At 48.3% G+C, this 17839-nt stretch overlaps 1 protein-coding gene across 3 annotated transcripts in view; it reads right to left on the bottom strand.

Moving 5' to 3' along the window:
• Positions 1–17839, bottom strand: part of LOC137435511 (mitogen-activated protein kinase kinase kinase kinase 5) — a 208854-nt gene that overhangs the window by 106750 nt on the left and 84265 nt on the right. For all 3 annotated transcript variants that reach the window (XM_068129366.2, XM_068129365.2, XM_068129367.2), the window contains exon 10: positions 13247–13309. In XM_068129366.2, the coding sequence (XP_067985467.1) occupies positions 13247–13309 (63 nt within the window). The remainder of the gene's footprint in view (positions 1–13246; positions 13310–17839) is intronic.

The raw sequence follows: 17839 nt of genomic DNA, 5'->3' as shown, positions 1-17839 counted from the left end.
ATATTGCTGGGGACCCGAGGATGTGCCTTTTCAAGGTTTGTAATTAATCGGACAAGTACCTACCGAGCTATGTCCAAAAAACGCTTCAACCAATCAGAGAGCAGCGAGCTATCACGTGTGCCGAACCGTTAATGCAATGCAAGCGTTAATGCGTTAATGCAAGGCTTTTCTTTTTTTCCCTCTTCTCTTTCTACTTTTCCTTGCGATTAAATTGCAAACAGCCAAAATACGTTGGCGCTAATTGAATAATTGGCCATTAACACTAAAATAATCGTAACTGCGATATGCCAACTTCCGGACAGTGCAGCCTTCCATGTTGTTGTTGTTTGCAGCAGCTGTTTGCAGCAAGGCAAGGCTTTTCTTTTTTTCCCTCTTCTCTTTCTACTTTTCCTTGCGATTAAATTGCAAAAAGCCAAAATACGTTGGCGATAATTGAATAAATGGGCATTAATAGATAGATAGATAGATATGCGATATGCGAACTTCCGGACAGTGTGCGCGTTACGAGCTGACCGCCATTACGGTACGTAATTCGATTTCTTATGCGCATTATTTCTCCCAATTCAGTCAGAGCGAAGGGCGGAAGCGAAGAGCGTTGTTATTTTTTGTTTACGGGCGTACGGGCGGGGTAGAGCGTACGGGTAGCGTTTTTTTTTTTTTTTGGCAAGGAACGGGCACCCACGTACGGGCAATGCCCTAGTATAAACAAACATACATAACTACATAACCATATACGTTTGCTCTGTTATAATGAATATGATATGATATTGTTGCGAATATGGAATTTGGCCTCCATATCCGCTTGTAAATATTCCCCTATTTTCTCCGATACTCCCCAACTCTCCCTTACCCCATTCCCTAGTCCCATTGTCTGTAAACAACACCCATTAGAGCCGATCTTCCCCTTCATCCCCCCATTAAATGTCGTGCCCAGGTCCCCCGCACCACACGTAGACAATTATAGGACATCTTGCTAGTTATTCTTAATCTATGTCAGTTAAGGACTTGTTTCCATTAATTATGACTCTTCGTTGCACCAGAATGTGATTATATGGCACCTGTTAGGAAGTTTAGGACCTCCCCATACCTCTCCGCATCTCTTCCCCATGAAGAAGCGCCAACTACAACAACAACAACAAAAGAGGGGGGCGGCGCGGTGACGGCATGGGGAGTGGGCGTCCTCCTTCCGGCTCGGTTAGCCGCCATTGACCACGCGCTCCACGGGGTTACCACGAAGGGGCTCCCTGTCGGCCCCTCGTCAAGGGCGGAGCCGGTAACCCCCGCACCCAATGAGAAGCCATGGGCCGATGCCATCTGGGGCGGCGCTAACGAGCCGAGGGCGTGTCACTCCCCGCCGGATATACGCGGCCCCGCGCCGGACGTGACGTGAGATGCGCCCCGAGCTTGGAAGGACAAGACGCCACCCTCCCGAGCGCTGAGCGACCTCCCCGGCATCTCCACCAAAGTCGCGACCCACGAGCGCTGAGCGACCTCCCCGCATCTGTTGGACACCACCGTACGTGATTCTGTCCCTGAGCCAGGTGCACCTGAGCCATCGACTGCCGCTTTCCTGGCCATCAAACCCCGTGTGAGTGAGCCTTGTCCCGCGTTTACCTGTCGTCTGTCCGGGGATAATATAAGTGTGTTTAAGTGCCCACCTTCCTATGTTTCCCTCTTGTCCCTGTAATCTAACCTTTTTCCGTACGAATATACTTGAGAACTGAACCCCTGGTGTCGTATTGTGTCATTATAACCCAGCCGGGTGTCTTCTCTTTCCTATTGAGCCAGCATAGCGCGATTAGTCAACCCCGGGTGCAATCGGGGTAACTTGTACGGATACGGCGGCCATCCCGCTCGGCCCACCATACCATCAAAGTCGTATCTGTAACAATTGGTGTCGGGAGTGAGATTCGAGGCCCGACCAAATTTTGAAGAAAAAAAAAAAAACGAATAGAGGAAAAAAAAAATTTGGTCAAAATTTGGAGCGGCCGAAATTTGTTTTGTTTTACGAAACTCGAATTTTGCAAGTCGCGCTATGGCGGATCAAGACGGCTGGGGTCCGGTAGGGGAGAGTGAAGCAGGGTCGGTCCAGGACCAAATTGAGGGACATGAGGAGAGCGAAACAGCGAGGGTAGCAAGCACGCAAAATGGCGCCTCGCTGGTCACCGCGCCGGCGACCGTGGCAGCGCCCCCGATGGATTGGAACTCGTTTTGTATACAAATGACGGCCCTTATGGCCCAGAATAGTGAGCGATTGGAGAACCGGATGAGGGCTCGGAGTGAGCGATTGGAGGGCCAAATGAAGGAAATGGGGAACCGGATGGATGCTCGGAGTGAGCGATTGGGGGTAATGGGAAGCCAGATGGGGGTAATGAGGGACGAAGCGAGGGGTACTGGTGAGAAGGTAGACAAAAATTTTGAGGGGTTAGACAACGGGATAAAGGAGGTGAAAAATGGGTTAATGGGGGTAGAAAACAGAATGGCCGCTCAAGAGAATCAGATAGAGGGAGTGAAACATGGGTTAACGGGGGTAGAAAACAGAATGGCCGCTCAAGAGAATCAAATAGAGGGAGTGAAAAAAGGGTTAGAGGGGTTAGAAAACAGTATGGAAGGCAAATTGAGGGACATGAGGGACCAAGCGGAAAGGGAAGTTAAACAAATGGAGCAGCAGATAGAGGGGGTCAGAATGGGGGTAGAAACCAAACTGGATGCTCACAGGGAGGAAATGGAGCAGATGAGGGTGGCATCTGGGCAGGAGATGCAAGTGATGGGAGAGGAGATCAGAAGAGGAGTGAGTGAGGAGGTCGGAGGAGTGCGCGAGGAGGTGAGGCACTGTAAGGAGCGCATGGAGAAAGAGGTGAGAAAGGGGACTGTAAAATTGCAAGGTGGTATAGAGGAGTTGACGCTGGGAGTAGAACAACTGACAGTGGGACAAAAGGAGTTGGGGGACCAGGTAAAGAAGAACACAGCGGTAATAGAGGGTTTAAAATCGACACAGAAAGAGATGAAAAAGGATGTAGGGGTAATTAAAAAAGAGTGCCAGACGGTACATGAGGACCTGACGAGGAAAATGGACAAGGTGGTAGAGGTAATGGAGGTTAAAGAGCGGGAGGTGCGGGAGCACATAGAAAAAAATAAAGTGGAGTTAGAGGAAGAACTTAAAGGGGCGCACGAAGAGATGAAGGAGATGAAGCAAAAATTAGAAGAAGTGGAAGAAGGGGTGAGCGAAATTAAAAAGCGACGGAGAGAGGATAAGAAAGAGATAAAAGAGGAGGTAAAAGAATTGGTCCAGAGTCTGTGTTCGGATCGTGATGATGTGCTCATTAACCGGATGAGGGATTCGCAGGTGATGGAGGAGAAGCGAAGAGAAAGAGGACCCGGTGTAAGTGGTGACCAATATGGTCGTGCGTATGATGCGCCAGGAGATTTAAGAAGCTTGGGGATTGGTTTGGATCCGGGTGTTCGTGAAAGGCCGTTGGTGAGGTGTGTGACAGGTCTGGTGTGCGAAAGAGGAGGTGTGCGAGAAAGTCCGACTCTGGGGTGTGTGAGGAAAAAGTGCGTGCCAAGGAGTGAGTGTGCTGGCGAGAGTGAGTCGGTCGTAGCACATGTGCGAGGGAGCACATGGAAGCGTGGTGTGGTGAGTGTTACAGAGGGTGTAACGGGAGAGTGTGCGCGAGAAAGGTGTGTGACGGACAGGTGCATGAGGAAAGAGTGCGCTGTCAGAAGTAAGGAAGAGTGTCCACCTGTGGTGAGTGTTACAGAGGGTGTAACGGGAGAGTGTGCGCGAGAAAGGTGTGTGACGGACAGGTGCATGAGGAAAGAGTGCGCTGTCAGAAGTAAGGAAGAGTGTCCACCTGTGGTGAGTGTTACAGAGGGTGTAACGGGAGAGTGTGCGCGAGAAAGGTGTGTGACGGACAGGTGCATGGGGAAAGAGTGTGCTGTCAAGAGTAAGGGTGAGTGCGTTGTCACGAGTGGAGGTGAAAGTAGTGAGAGTGACATGGAGCGTGAGTTAGTTGTGACAGGTGAGCGAGGATGTACACCTGGGATGGAAGGATGCACACCTGGAATGGTAGAGCGTGAGTGGGAATGCACGCTGGAGTTGGTGGTGAGGCACGTGGTTGGGTGTGCGAATGAGGGCACACCTGTGATTGTCACAGAGGAGGTGACCGAGAAGGGGGCGCAAAGAGGTGTTTTGGTGAGGTGTGCGACCAACGAATGTGTGCCAAAGTGTTCGGTGGTCAGGTGTGTGACCAAGGCTGTGAGTGGAATGAGGGTACCTGGATGTGTAAGGAAAGGTACGAGGAGCATGGGCACGGCTGGATGTGTGAGCAAGGAACGGGCTGCGGGGTGTAAGCGCCCAGGTGAAGCATCGACGTTAGACGGGGTAGAGTTTAGAACGACTTATAGCCGAAGCGGGCCCTCGGTGCGTGCCGGGCCTCGCTTTGAACGGCCGCGTCCGTGCTCCACTAGGTGGAGCGGGCAGCTGGATAGGAAGGGTCGTCATGGCGACCACTTTTTGGTGAGACGTGCCGGCAGGTCGAGATCGGGGCATTGGATGGCTCCGTGCCGAGATGGTGCGTGGGATCTCGGCCCGGGTAAACCTCCTTCCCTGCACCGAATGCGGGACGCACCCAGCCGCTGGCACAGAACAACCAGCATTCATGGCTTGGCTTTACGAAGCCGGGCTTTGGACAGGAATTGGCGCACCGAGAGGTATTAGTGAGTAGACTGGGTGATGAGGTTAGTGTTTTGGCCCCAAAATTAGAGAAAAACAAAATTTGATGATTGGCAAAGGATTGGCAGTAGTGATTGGCAGATGATGGGCAGTGATTGGCCAAATTTTTGATTTGTTGAAATTTGATGTGCAAAATTGGTAGTGAGAGACCCCCGATGTGGTGGGATGGCAAATCCACCATCCCTCACAGGAGGGGCAAAGGAGCAATAGCTTGTGGGGTGTATGGCAGTGAAAACTAGCCCGGGTGGGTTAGGATATGGTGTGTAGGGATCTAGAAGATGACATTAGGTAACGTTAAGGTTAGTTAGTGACTGATACCTGTAGTGGGGACGCAGGTAGATTAGTGTGGATGATAATGACGTGGGAGCGCAATAGTTTAAAGGGACGACTGGGAAGCGCAAGTTTCAGAAGGGAGTAGTTAGCTGAGATGATGCCGTGTGTGTGAGAATTGAACAGGTGTGATTGCACAGGTGTGCAACTGGACAGGTGTGTGGAGCAGTGTATGAGTAGTGAGTGTGTGGATCAGCGCGAATGCGCTTGGGGAGAGAAGGGTGCAGGTGGCACCAGGTGTGAGAGCACAGGTGTGCAGGTACAGGTGTGTGGAGAGAGTTGGAGTGAGTGGTACGGAGTGGTGTGCATGGTGCGAAGGTGTGGATGGGGGAAGAGTGGACCCCTTTCACGAGTACCCGGGGCGGGTAGTGTAAGTGTTAGGTAGAGGGTGCAGGTAAATTGTGGTTGGATATTGGCATTTGTGGTGCGGTTGCAGAATGGTGTTGTGAATGGGTGCATTAGTGTTGTGGAAATGGCTGGGCGTGTAGCCTGTTAGTGTGTGTAGTTGGTTGGGCACTCCACCACTGTGAGGATGTCGGCCAGGTGAGGCCGCAGGTGGGCTCTGGGAGCCGGTAGAGTTGTGGATGGGGCCCGAGGATCCGGAGGATGGACCCGGGTAGCCCAGTGCCAGAGAGGGCACCGAGTGGGGAGAGTGCCAGAGGGCCTTCCCCAGGTAGTTCGGTTAGGGCAAGGAGCAGGTAAGCTCGGAGGCAACTGCAGTGGTGGAGGTGTGCAGGTGGGTAGACCCACTGGGAGAGGTACACGCCGCAGCCCAGAAATTGTGCGAGGGCACCGGGAGATGAATCGGGGGAGTGAGACCCCAAATTGAAGAGCACCACAGTTTGGCCAATGGGAATTGGTTTTTAGAACCCATAGTGTAAGAGGGCCAATGGTTTGGCCGGAGAGAGACCCCGGGTAGTGTAAAGTTGTTAAAGTCATTTAGGAGATAGTTAGGATTGATGAACCTGTCGCACCATACGCAGCCACTTACCTGTGGTGATGATGATGACTCCACACCTGTGTTTTCTTTGTTTTGTTGCAGGAAATGAGAATTGCTGTGTGGATTGGTGAGACGCATCACGACGTGGATGAGACATTGGGGTGATTCCATCTCTCCCTCCCTAGGAGGGACTGATGATGAATTGGTAATGGCAAATTTTGATGTTGAGTTGAAAATGGCAAATTTTGATGAGAGTTGAAAATGGCAAATTTGATTGGTTAGGAGGGAGAGAAGACGAATTTGGTATATGGGAGGAACGGGGAAGACAGTAGGGATGTTTGTTGATTTGTAAAGTAGATGTTTATGAGTAGGGTTGTGTTTTGTGGATGCAGTAAGGGGTAAGGGAGGGGCCATGTAGGTTACCTGGTGGGGGGGGCGTACGATAGGAACGTACCTGTCTCACCTGGTTCCCATGTGCCCCCAGTGTGCATTACCTTACATTGCGTGCACTTTTGCGCCCTTACCACCTTACTCACTTGTCTGCTTCTTTTGTCTCCCACCTCCGAGGATCTGGCTTTGGGGTAGAGAGAGAGGAGAGAGAGGTGCTGGCGACGCAGTTGTGGGCCTGCACTTTCGCTGCTTGCTGCCGGGATCGATACACCATATGGACCGCAATGTTTGTGGCCACCCACGATGGACCGCAGTTCGTTTGCGGCCAAGCACCACCCGGGGATGGACCTATGGGTCAACGTGGCACCTATGCCATACAGGTGAACCACTTTTAAGTAACACCAAGTGCACCACAAGAAGAGCAAGAGACACCTGCAGGGTTAGGGGTTGTTGAAGTTATTTTTATACCAATGAACAATGGTGACTGCACCGATTGGTGGTGGGGTGGTGCTGTTGATGCTCGGGAAGGGTGCTCTGCACGTTATTAAAGGCCGTCGGCCACAGAGCACTCGTGGGTTGGTGTATCGATGTTGGCAAGCGCGCTCTCTCTATGCATAACATCTGCATGTGTTCCTCCAAAGACAGGTCCTGGATCGTAGTGTAAATATCAGCGTAGTCTTGTAAATAATGCTCCCTACCGGCTGTATGTTTAGTTTGAGAATTCTTTCCGGATTCGGTTATCCTGTGGGTGTGTTTCTGTGAGGAGAAGGGTGCAACGTCGCAGGGGGACATATTTACTCATTTGTGAATATCTGTAAAACTGTCGCACTCAGGGTAGAGTTAATAGTAGAGGGAACTACATTGCGTGCCACACTAAAGTAGGTAAAAATTTATCGGGTCGGGACGCCCCGAGGGTAGAGAAGGGTGCAATGTTGCGAATATGGAATTTGGCCTCCATATCCGCTTGTAAATATTCCCCTATTTTCTCCGATACTCCCCAACTCTCCCTTACCCCATTCCCTAGTCCCATTGTCTGTAAACAACACCCATTAGAGCCGATCTTCCCCTTCATCCCCCCATTAAATGTCGTGCCCAGGTCCCCCGCACCACACGTAGACAATTATAGGACATCTTGCTAGTTATTCTTAATCTATGTCAGTTAAGGACTTGTTTCCATTAATTATGACTCTTCGTTGCACCAGAATGTGATTATATGGCACCTGTTAGGAAGTTTAGGACCTCCCCATACCTCTCCGCATCTCTTCCCCATGAAGAAGCGCCAACTACAACAACAACAACAAAAGAGGGGGGCGGCGCGGTGACGGCATGGGGAGTGGGCGTCCTCCTTCCGGCTCGGTTAGCCGCCATTGACCACGCGCTCCACGGGGTTACCACGAAGGGGCTCCCTGTCGGCCCCTCGTCAAGGGCGGAGCCGGTAACCCCCGCACCCAATGAGAAGCCATGGGCCGATGCCATCTGGGGCGGCGCTAACGAGCCGAGGGCGTGTCACTCCCCGCCGGATATACGCGGCCCCGCGCCGGACGTGACGTGAGATGCGCCCCGAGCTTGGAAGGACAAGACGCCACCCTCCCGAGCGCTGAGCGACCTCCCCGGCATCTCCACCAAAGTCGCGACCCACGAGCGCTGAGCGACCTCCCCGCATCTGTTGGACACCACCGTACGTGATTCTGTCCCTGAGCCAGGTGCACCTGAGCCATCGACTGCCGCTTTCCTGGCCATCAAACCCCGTGTGAGTGAGCCTTGTCCCGCGTTTACCTGTCGTCTGTCCGGGGATAATATAAGTGTGTTTAAGTGCCCACCTTCCTATGTTTCCCTCTTGTCCCTGTAATCTAACCTTTTTCCGTACGAATATACTTGAGAACTGAACCCCTGGTGTCGTATTGTGTCATTATAACCCAGCCGGGTGTCTTCTCTTTCCTATTGAGCCAGCATAGCGCGATTAGTCAACCCCGGGTGCAATCGGGGTAACTTGTACGGATACGGCGGCCATCCCGCTCGGCCCACCATACCATCAAAGTCGTATCTGTAACAATATCAATAAGGCTTACGATATAGTGTCAGTGTACCCAGAGGTAAAATGTCAAGTGTACCCAGAGGTAAAATGTCAAGTGTACCCAGAGGTAAAATGTCAAGTGTACCCAGAGGTAAAATGTCAAGTGTACCCAGAGGTAAAATGTCAAGTGTACCCAGAGGTAAAATGTCAAATGTACCCAGAGGTAAAATGTCAAGTGTACCCAGAGGTAAAATGTCAAATGTACCCAGAGGTAAAATGTCAAGTGTACCCAGAGGTAAAATGTCAAGTGTACCCAGAGGTAAAATGTCAAGTGTACCCAGAGGTAAAATGTCAAATGTACCCAGAGGTAAAATGTCAAGTGTACCCAGAGGTAAAATGTGAAGTGTACCCCGAAGTGATGTGAACGGAGTCGGCAAGCACGATATGTTCCTGGGTGTCATGAGTTATCCACCGATTGCGTTTCACGTCACAACCAGTAAGGTCGAAAGAAAACGAAGCGTATCCAGAGGTGTCGGAAAACAACGTTAGGCGGGGGTCCAAACCTGAAAATGCTGGAGACCAAACTTGAAAATGCTGGAGACCAAAGCTGAAATTGGAAAATCAGTATAGCCTATTTTACTCCAAGGGGTCCCAGGATTACCCACCCAAAATTTCGTTGCGATCGGTTCAGCCGTTTTTGCGGTACCTGGGAACGGACGGACGGACAGACAGACAGACGGACATTTGGTGAATTATAGTAAGATTAACAGAACTTTCCTCCTTCATGATGTCTCTGATGCCTTGGTATCTCTCCCAGGTTACTCCCTCCTCCGGTATGATAGACCTGAGCCTCGTCCTGGAGGTGGGGTTGCTATCTTTATAAAAAACTCTCTTCCTCACTCGCCCTCCACTGCCCTCTCTCCACCTCACCCCCAGGAATACCTTTGGCTACGGCATCCCCTTCGCTCCCACCTTTTGTTCATATGTGTGTTGTACAGTCCACCAAACAGCAATGACTCCATTTACATCTCGCTGTCTGATAATATGGACCAACTTCTATCTACCCATCCCAACTCTCTCTTCCTCATATGTGGTGATTTCAATTGTCACCATGCCAGTTGGCTGGGTGTGGGTACCTCTCTCACCAGCCATGGCTCTTTAGCAAAGGACTTCTGCGACTCACTGGGACTGACACAATCTGTCAATTTCCCGACCCGGATCTCAGTCAACGGAGCATCTTCTCTTCTGGATTTGGTTGTGACAAACTTCCCTGAAAATGTCTGCTGCTCTTCTTCTGCTCCAATCGGCTCATCTGATCATGTGCTTGTCAAAGTGGACATCTCTCTGACCATTCTCAGAGAGCCTCCTCAGCGTCGACGAGTCTGGCATTTCACTCAGGCCAACTGGCACGGTCTTCAAGCAGCCATCAATCATCTGGACTGGTCTCCCATCTCTACCGCCTCTGACATCAACTCATCCTGGGAATTCTTTCAAAGTAAATTGCTCTCTCTCATGCACAGATTTATCCCATCTCGTCTTCAGTTGTCATACCCTTCCTCCCGTCCATGGTACACGGATTCTTGTGGTGAGGCTGTTGCCCTGAAACAACTTGCTTTCGTCTCCTGGAAAGCAAATCCAACGGAAGGAAATCTCATTTCCTTTCACAAAGCCCGAAACAAGTGTGTGTCCACCCTCAGGAGAGCCAGGAAACAATATCTCACCGTTCTCAAGACCGAACTCTCTTATCTGTCTCCCTCTTCCAAATCCTGGTGGCATCTGGTCAAATCTGTTTCTGGTGTTTGTTCCCCCTCCATCCCCTCCCTCACCTCAAATGGCTTAACGGCTGACTCCGCACGTGAAAAAGCTGAATGCCTCAACTCTGTGTTTGCCTCTAAATCTTGTGTCCCAAACCCATCCCTCTCTGGACCCACCGTACCCAGTTGTACCCAGCTGCTCCTGGACTCTGTGTCCTTTCCTCCTGACAAGGTGGAAAAGTTTCTGTCAACCCTCGACTCTGATTCTGCAACTGGTCCTGACGGCATCAGCCCACGGGTCCTAAAATCATGTGCTTCCGCTCTTTCACTCCCTCTTTCTGTTCTCTTCACCCTCTCTTTTGCTCAAGGTCATCTGCCATCTGCTTGGAAATCAGCCAACATCACCGCTTTGCACAAAAAAAGGTGCAAAAACAGATCCCAGCAACTACAGACCAATCAGCCTTCTCCCAATTATCAGCAAAGTCATGGAATCCATCATTGCTTCAGATATGAAATCTTTCCTCTTCTCCAATGGCTTGATCTCTGATCATCAATTTGGTTTCAGACCTGGTCACTCTACTCTGGACATGCTGCTTCTGCTTTCTCAACAATGGATGGAGGTCCTCAACACCAAACAGGAAATTAGAGCCGTCTCCCTTGACATTTCACGTGCCTTCGATACGGTCTGGCACCCTGCTCTGCTCACTAAACTCTCCTCCTTTGGTATCCATGGAAATCTCCACGCATGGCTGGCGGACTTCGTCTCTGGTCGTAGTCAACGTGTGGCCCTGAATGGGTTTCTCTCATCTCCTCTTCCTGTTCAGGCTGGAGTTCCCCAAGGTAGTGTTCTGGGCCCTGTGCTTTTTCTGGTCTTCATCAATGATCTCTCTGACTCTCTTGAAAATCCTCTCTATCTCTTTGCTGACGACTCTACTCTCTGTCGCTCCATTCCTCATCCCTCAGATCGGCAGTCTGCAGCCTCCTCACTCTCTGCAGACCTGGACAAAATCACAGACTGGGCAAACAAATGGAACATGTCTTTCAATCCTGATAAATCTCACACTCTTACGATGTCTCTCCGAAAAGATCGACTGGAAAACCCTCCCATCCACTTTCTGAATAATCCTCTCCAAGAAGTTCTGTCACTCAAGCTTTTGGGTCTCACTATTTGCCATGATTTTTCCTGGGAAAACCACATTTCAAATCTGGCCTCCAAAGCCAGTCGCCGACTGGGCATCCTCCGTCGTGCGAAGTCCTTCCTTGGCACACCTGAGCTCCTCACCACATACAAGGCTTTCATCCGCAGCTCTATGGAATACTGCTCTCCCCTCTGGTCTGGTGCTCCTGCCTCACACCTAGCCCGTCTTCACGCTGTTGAAACCAAAGCGTTCAGAATCATTGGAATCTCCCGCGATGAAGCTAACTCCAAGGGCCTTTCACTCACTCACCGCAGGCAGGTTGGTGGTCTTTCCGTCTTCTACCGACTCCTCTCTGGCCTTGCCCCCCCCCAGCCCTCTCTGGGCTCTGTCCCCCAAATATTCCTACAGGTCGCACAAGATCTGCCTGCAACCCTCTTATGGTTAAACTGCCAAAATCAAGACTTTCTGCTCACCTTCACTCCTTCATTCCTCTTTTCTCCCGCCTCTGGAACAAACTCCCTCACTCTCTTCAATCCCACTCCACCCTCCAGGTCTTTAAAACAGCTGTTTACCACCATCTCTTATCATCCCCCATCCAAAACCTTGATCTTTTCTACCCCCGCTAATTTCGGTCCCCTTGTGTTTTATACCTCTCCCCCCCCACCCCCCTCCCCTTCCCACGCCTCCTGCCCCCAAGCCCTCTCCCTCCCACACTTCTCCCTGCTCTCAAATGTTGTGGTTGTGTGCTTCCCCTTCTCTCCCCATCTTGTCTTCCGCTCCCTCTTTTTGTATATTTTGTTTGTTTGGTTGATTTGTTTGTGAAATAAATGTTAGCTCTTTCACGAGCTTCGATTCAGTATACAAAAAAAAAAGAAAAAAAAAGATGATCTGCAAATCTTGATCTGCAAATTTGGGAACAACCTTGATAATGTTTAGTGAAGCTTAACTTTTTATGTAGAACAAAATGGTAAAAGTTAAATTTGCCAATTAACTTGTTCTATTCTCCATATATATATATGCCTCCCACCCCTGAAATTCCAGGAAGCTGTGGAAGCCAAGGCACTGATATTTAAAAGCACAAACACATTACCCATAGGGTAATTGCGTCACCTCCCTACAGTCGTGCACGCGCGCACACACACACACACACACACACACACACACACACACACACACACACACACACCTTTACTGGGAGTAAACTTGCCACATCCTCGCTCTCCCAACTCCACCCACAAAGCCTCAACCTCCCCCTTCCAAAGCTGTCTCATCTTACCTCTCACCCTCCTCCCGCTCCCAAAAGCTAACGGGCATTCCCATGCTGAAACAGCCTAATATGTAACGCTTTCTGCTCCCCTCTAATGCTCTCACCGACTTCACAGAAACTCTCACAATTTTAACAGAAAACAGTCCGAAATACAAGCAAACCTGTGTAACCTCCGCAGTAAAAGCGCTGCTTGAGAGAAAAGGCTCCAACGGTTAAGTGCTAAAGGGTTCTAAAGGGCAATTATAAATGGTAATGCTAAAGAGTAATTGTAAAGGGTTCTAAAGGGTTCTAAAGTGTAACACAAGTACATATACATTTTGGGCGGAGTCAGGCGAACTATCCAACCAATGGGTGGAACTCACACACATGGACGCACATATGGCTCCGTGTATATAGATTGCTGATCAACAGGTTGATCTTTGTATTCCCATTTTCTCCACCGTAGCGCTCCTTTCCTTACAGGTCATGTTTGTATGCCAGTTGGATGCCCAGAAGTCCTCTTCTTCCTTATTTGTGGGTTGAAAATAACACATCCTCTGTTGTTTTGCTCTTCCATGAGCCTCAACTTCATATTATCTAAAGTCCAACGCAAACCATGCAAAGCATTTCATCTGGTTGACAAAGAATGTAGTGAAACTATTTCTTTATTTTTTATATGCATACATACCACTGCTTACCATTTTTGCTTGTCCTTCAACTTTGGTGGTGGAAAACTACTCTTTGACATCAGGAAGAGAGCACTGTCAAAAACAACATGCAAACTCAATTCAGAGGCATAACCCACAACAATAACATTGCTCAACATGTCATCAACACCCCCAACAGATCGAAAGGTATGAAGCACACAGAGCGCAGAGCGGGGGTTCGCCTTTTTCGGGTACTGTGGTCCCCTTTTTGGAACAATGTTTTATGGCCGGATGCCCTTCCTGCCGCCAACCCCGTTAGTCGCCTCTTGCGACACACAGAGAATTACCAGTGAAACTGGTACTCAAGTTGCCGACCTCGGAAGGATGACAGGCTGAGTCAACCCCCCCTGGCGTTAATTCAGCAATCGACCGGGATTACAAACCCAGGATCCGAGGATCCCAAGCCGGCACCCTAACCGCTAAGCCAACACCAGGCTAACAGATCGAAAGGTATGCACACTGTAAAAAGATTCCATTAAATAGATCCATAAATCAGGTTTTTAGAAATAGAACCATAATAGACCATCACTCAAGGTTTGGTGTCTTTGGTGTTCGATTGAAGTGAAGAGTAGATTGGTGGTGGGAAGGGATGGGAAGCTCATTCTGAAATATAAAACGGTCTGATCTTCTGGATAGGCCTGGTGTTGCTTGACGGTTAAGGTGGCTGGCTTAAGACCTTAGAGTTTTGAGTTTGAGTCCATGTTGTTCCGTTAGATAACACCAGGAGGGTTGGCCCAGCCTGTCACCCTTCCGTGGTGGGCAAATTAATACCAGCTTACTGGAAAAAGGGGGCACTGCATTGGCGGCACAGCTGTGCTCCCAGAAATGATGCACCCACAGGCTGCATACAAAATAATAATAATCTCCTGAATGATCCCCACGCTAATCGCACCTGAGCAACATGCGATCTTTCAGGCAGATGCACGTTGCCGGACTTAGTGCAGGTTTTCTGGTACCCTGAAATTTCTCTTTCTTCTTCTTCTTCCTTTTTGTACACAATGTCAAGGGAGAACTTTGAACAGATCAGGAGACAAGAGAACGAAAGGAACAGTAGAAAGAGAGAAGAAACACTAACAGCAGGGTTGATGAATAAAAGAGAGGGAGACTTGGACAATATTGGTTTTTGGTTTTTTTCGTATACAAGATCGAGGCTCGTGAAAGAGCTAACATTCATCACACAAAAAGTCAAATCGACACATAAAACAAAATAAGGGGAGCGGTAGACAAGATGGGGAGAGAGGGGGAAGGACACAAATACAACATTTGAGAGCAGGGACATCGAGAGAACTGTGGGAGGGAGAGGGCTTGGGGGGAGGTGCGAAAGGTATAAAACATATGGACACTGCAAGGACTTCCAGGAAAGAAGTTGGAATTTCGAAAAAGTGTATCTGGGGTGAATTAGCGGGGGTAGAAAAGATCAAGGTTTTGGATTGGAGAAGATAAGAGATGGTGGTGAACAGCTGTTTTAAAGACCTGGAGGGAGGAGTGGGATTGAAGGGAGTGGGGGAGTTTGTTCCAGAGGAGGGAGAAAAGAGGAATGAAGGAGTGAAGGTGAGCAGAGAGCCTATATTTTGGCAGTTTAACCATAAGAGGGTTGCAGGCAGATCTTGTGCGACCGGGAGGAATATTTGGGGGACAGAGCCCAGAGAGAGCTGGGGGAGCAAGGCCGGAGAGGAGTCGGTAGAAGACGGAAAGACCACCAACCTGCCTGCGGTGAGTGAGTGAAAGGCCCTCGGAGTTAGCTTCATCGCGGGAGATTCCAAATAATGGATGGGGAGAGGAATGAGGAAGTAGGGGTGAATGTAACGGGTGGACAAGATGGATAAAGAAAACTCTCAGGAAGTAAAAATGGAAATTTCGAAGGAGGTGGGCTTGGCGGTTACTGGAGGTAGAAAAGATCATGGTTTTGGATGGGGAATGACCTGAGATGGTGGTGAACAACTGTATTGAAGTCCTAGCAGGAAGAGTGGGATTGAACAGCCTCAAAAAGCAGGTTCCACAAACGTGATAAAAGAGGACCAGAAGAGTGATGGTGGGCTGTAAGCCTGGATTTTCACCATATCATTACTGGAAGAATACATGCATCCTGTAGGAACTGGTTTTCAAGGGTTGAACGAGCAGAGGAAGCAATATCAGAGGAGATGTGATAAAAAATAAATAAAAAACAGCGAGGCCACCAACCTGTCTACAATGTGAGAGCAACAAGCCTTGCACTTTGGCCTTGTTGTGGGAGTTTCCAACTAATAATTTTGAGAGCTTCAGGTTCGATAGATTTTTCCATTGCCAGGATTGAAAGACATCTTCCATTTATTAGACGAATCCATTTGGGATCAACAGAGAATGATGCAGCCAATATTCTGCAGCAGAATCAGGTTCTGTGATCATTTTAGTCATCTGCAGAGAGGAAGAGATGGTTTACAGAGCATTGGAGAGGTTGTTTATGAAGATGAGAAACAAGACTGGCTCCGAGACACTGCCCTGGGGGCACTTCAGCCTCGACTGGCCGGAGAATAGAGGAGAGGGTTCCTTTGATAGCGAGATTGACTGTGCGAGTGGAGGAGGCCAGAACGCCAGGTATGCAGGCAGCCTTGAATGCCACAGGTAACGAGCTTGGCAAGCAGAGCAGGATTGCCAGGCTGTCGAATGCCTGATATATGCCCATCGAGATGTTTCCGACGTCGTTTGTGAGATTTACGGCCTCTAACGATTGCTGAGAGAGGAGCATCAGCATGTCCAGAATTGCTCGTATTGCAATGAATGAGAGACCACCTTTGGAGGCCATTTTTCCCCGCAAAGCAGGGCTTGGCCTTTTTCTGGCACCGTGGTCCCCTTTTTGAAGCAATGTTTTATGGCCGGATGCCCTTCCTGCCGCCAACCCTGTTAGTCGCCTCTTTTGACAAACACGGAATTACCAGTGGACTGGTACTCAATTTGCCGACCTCGGAAGGATGACAGGCTGAGTCAACCCCCCTGGTGTTGATTCAGCGATCGACCGGGATTCGAACCCAGGATCCTAGGATCCCAAGCCGGCACCCTAACCGCTAAGCCAACACCAGGCTCATTGCAATGAATGAGGCACGAGAAAATCATTACATTCATGACCTATATGAGCCAGCTCGCCCGGGAAGGGGCACCATCCACAAACTAGAGGTTCCAGGGAACCTGAACTCAACTGGTAGTAGTGTAATAATGTTGCTTCTGGGACACCTCCGTTTAACATGGGAAATCCCTATCTAATGTCATTTACCCCCTTGTCTTTTTCAAAAATCATAAACACCTCTATTTCTCCCACCCTCATCTTTATGAACCTTTTGTCTGTAGTACCTATCCTTAATGTTGTTCATTAGACCACTCAAACACTACAAATATTTGTTTTCTCTTATAGACCTATCATCCTTCTTCTACATATCATCTGGCAGATTAATCTTTGACCCACTCAAACATTGACCCATTCACTTCCATATTAATTCTTTCCCTCCCTCATTGCCCCTAAACACCTATATTTCTCTCACCCTGTTCTTTACGAACCTTCTAACCTTTTGACATGTTATCCTTATTCATTAGACCACTTAAACACCTGTGATCCTTCTGACCTCATGGACCTTTTAACCTTTTACTCTTAATATCATCTGGTGAATATAACCCACTCAAACAACGACCCTACAAATATTTGTTTATGCGTGGGAAATAATTTAATTCTCCTACAACTCTCTTCACCATCTAATATATTAACAAAAAATATGTTTGAGTTTGGTTCTTTATTAAGATATTTTAACTGAGCTAAGATAAAATGGTAAACCTCCCTCAATGTTCTTGCTTGAGCGCCTCCAGTGCCACATACCATTTTTAAATTAAAGTATATATTTTCCTGACAACCATCAAAGTTTTCCGTCCACTCAAAAATATTTCCATCTTTTTTACCCAATTCACCGGTATTTAAATTAATTCTCTTATTTGTTTTGTGAACTTTTTTACCAGTTGCCTTTTCAATTATACCTATTTGATATTTTTCACATTCATTATGTTTTCCATTTATATACCAAGGTTGATTACACCTCCACTCTTTAGTCTGGTTGATACTTGGTTCTATCATTTATATAATAGTAAAAAAGGCGGCGGTAGCCCGTTAAAATCCCCAACCCCCCCCCCCCCTTTTTAACTTATCACTTATATATATCTTATCACTTATATATATCTTATCACTTATGTATATCTTATCACTTATATATATCTTATCACTTATATATATATCTTATCACTTATATACTTATATAACCATAAGGGAGACTATCAATTCCATTTTCTAAAATAAACCTCTTATCATCAAAAGCCCCCAATGCTTTCTTATTTATCTCTTCTGAATATAATTGATGTTTATAACTTCTTATTCCATTAATCTTTCTAAACTCTTCTTTCTTTGTTGTTAAACAGTTATAATAATCCTTAAAGTTTATTGTTTCTTTAATAACATTTTTCTTTACACCTTTTAACTTCTTATCAGTCTTTTCAACGTTATTCACAATGTATTTATAAGCATAAGCCTTTGACCTCAATCCCACAAATTCACTCATAACATTTCCTCCT

This window comes from Myxine glutinosa, chromosome 9, assembly GCF_964187855.1.
Source record: "Myxine glutinosa chromosome 9, kmMyxGlut1.1, whole genome shotgun sequence".
NCBI classification, from domain to species: Eukaryota; Metazoa; Chordata; class Myxini; order Myxiniformes; family Myxinidae; genus Myxine; species Myxine glutinosa.
The sequence above is the reverse complement of the archived record's forward strand: the minus strand, read 5'-3'. Positions and strand labels throughout refer to the sequence as shown.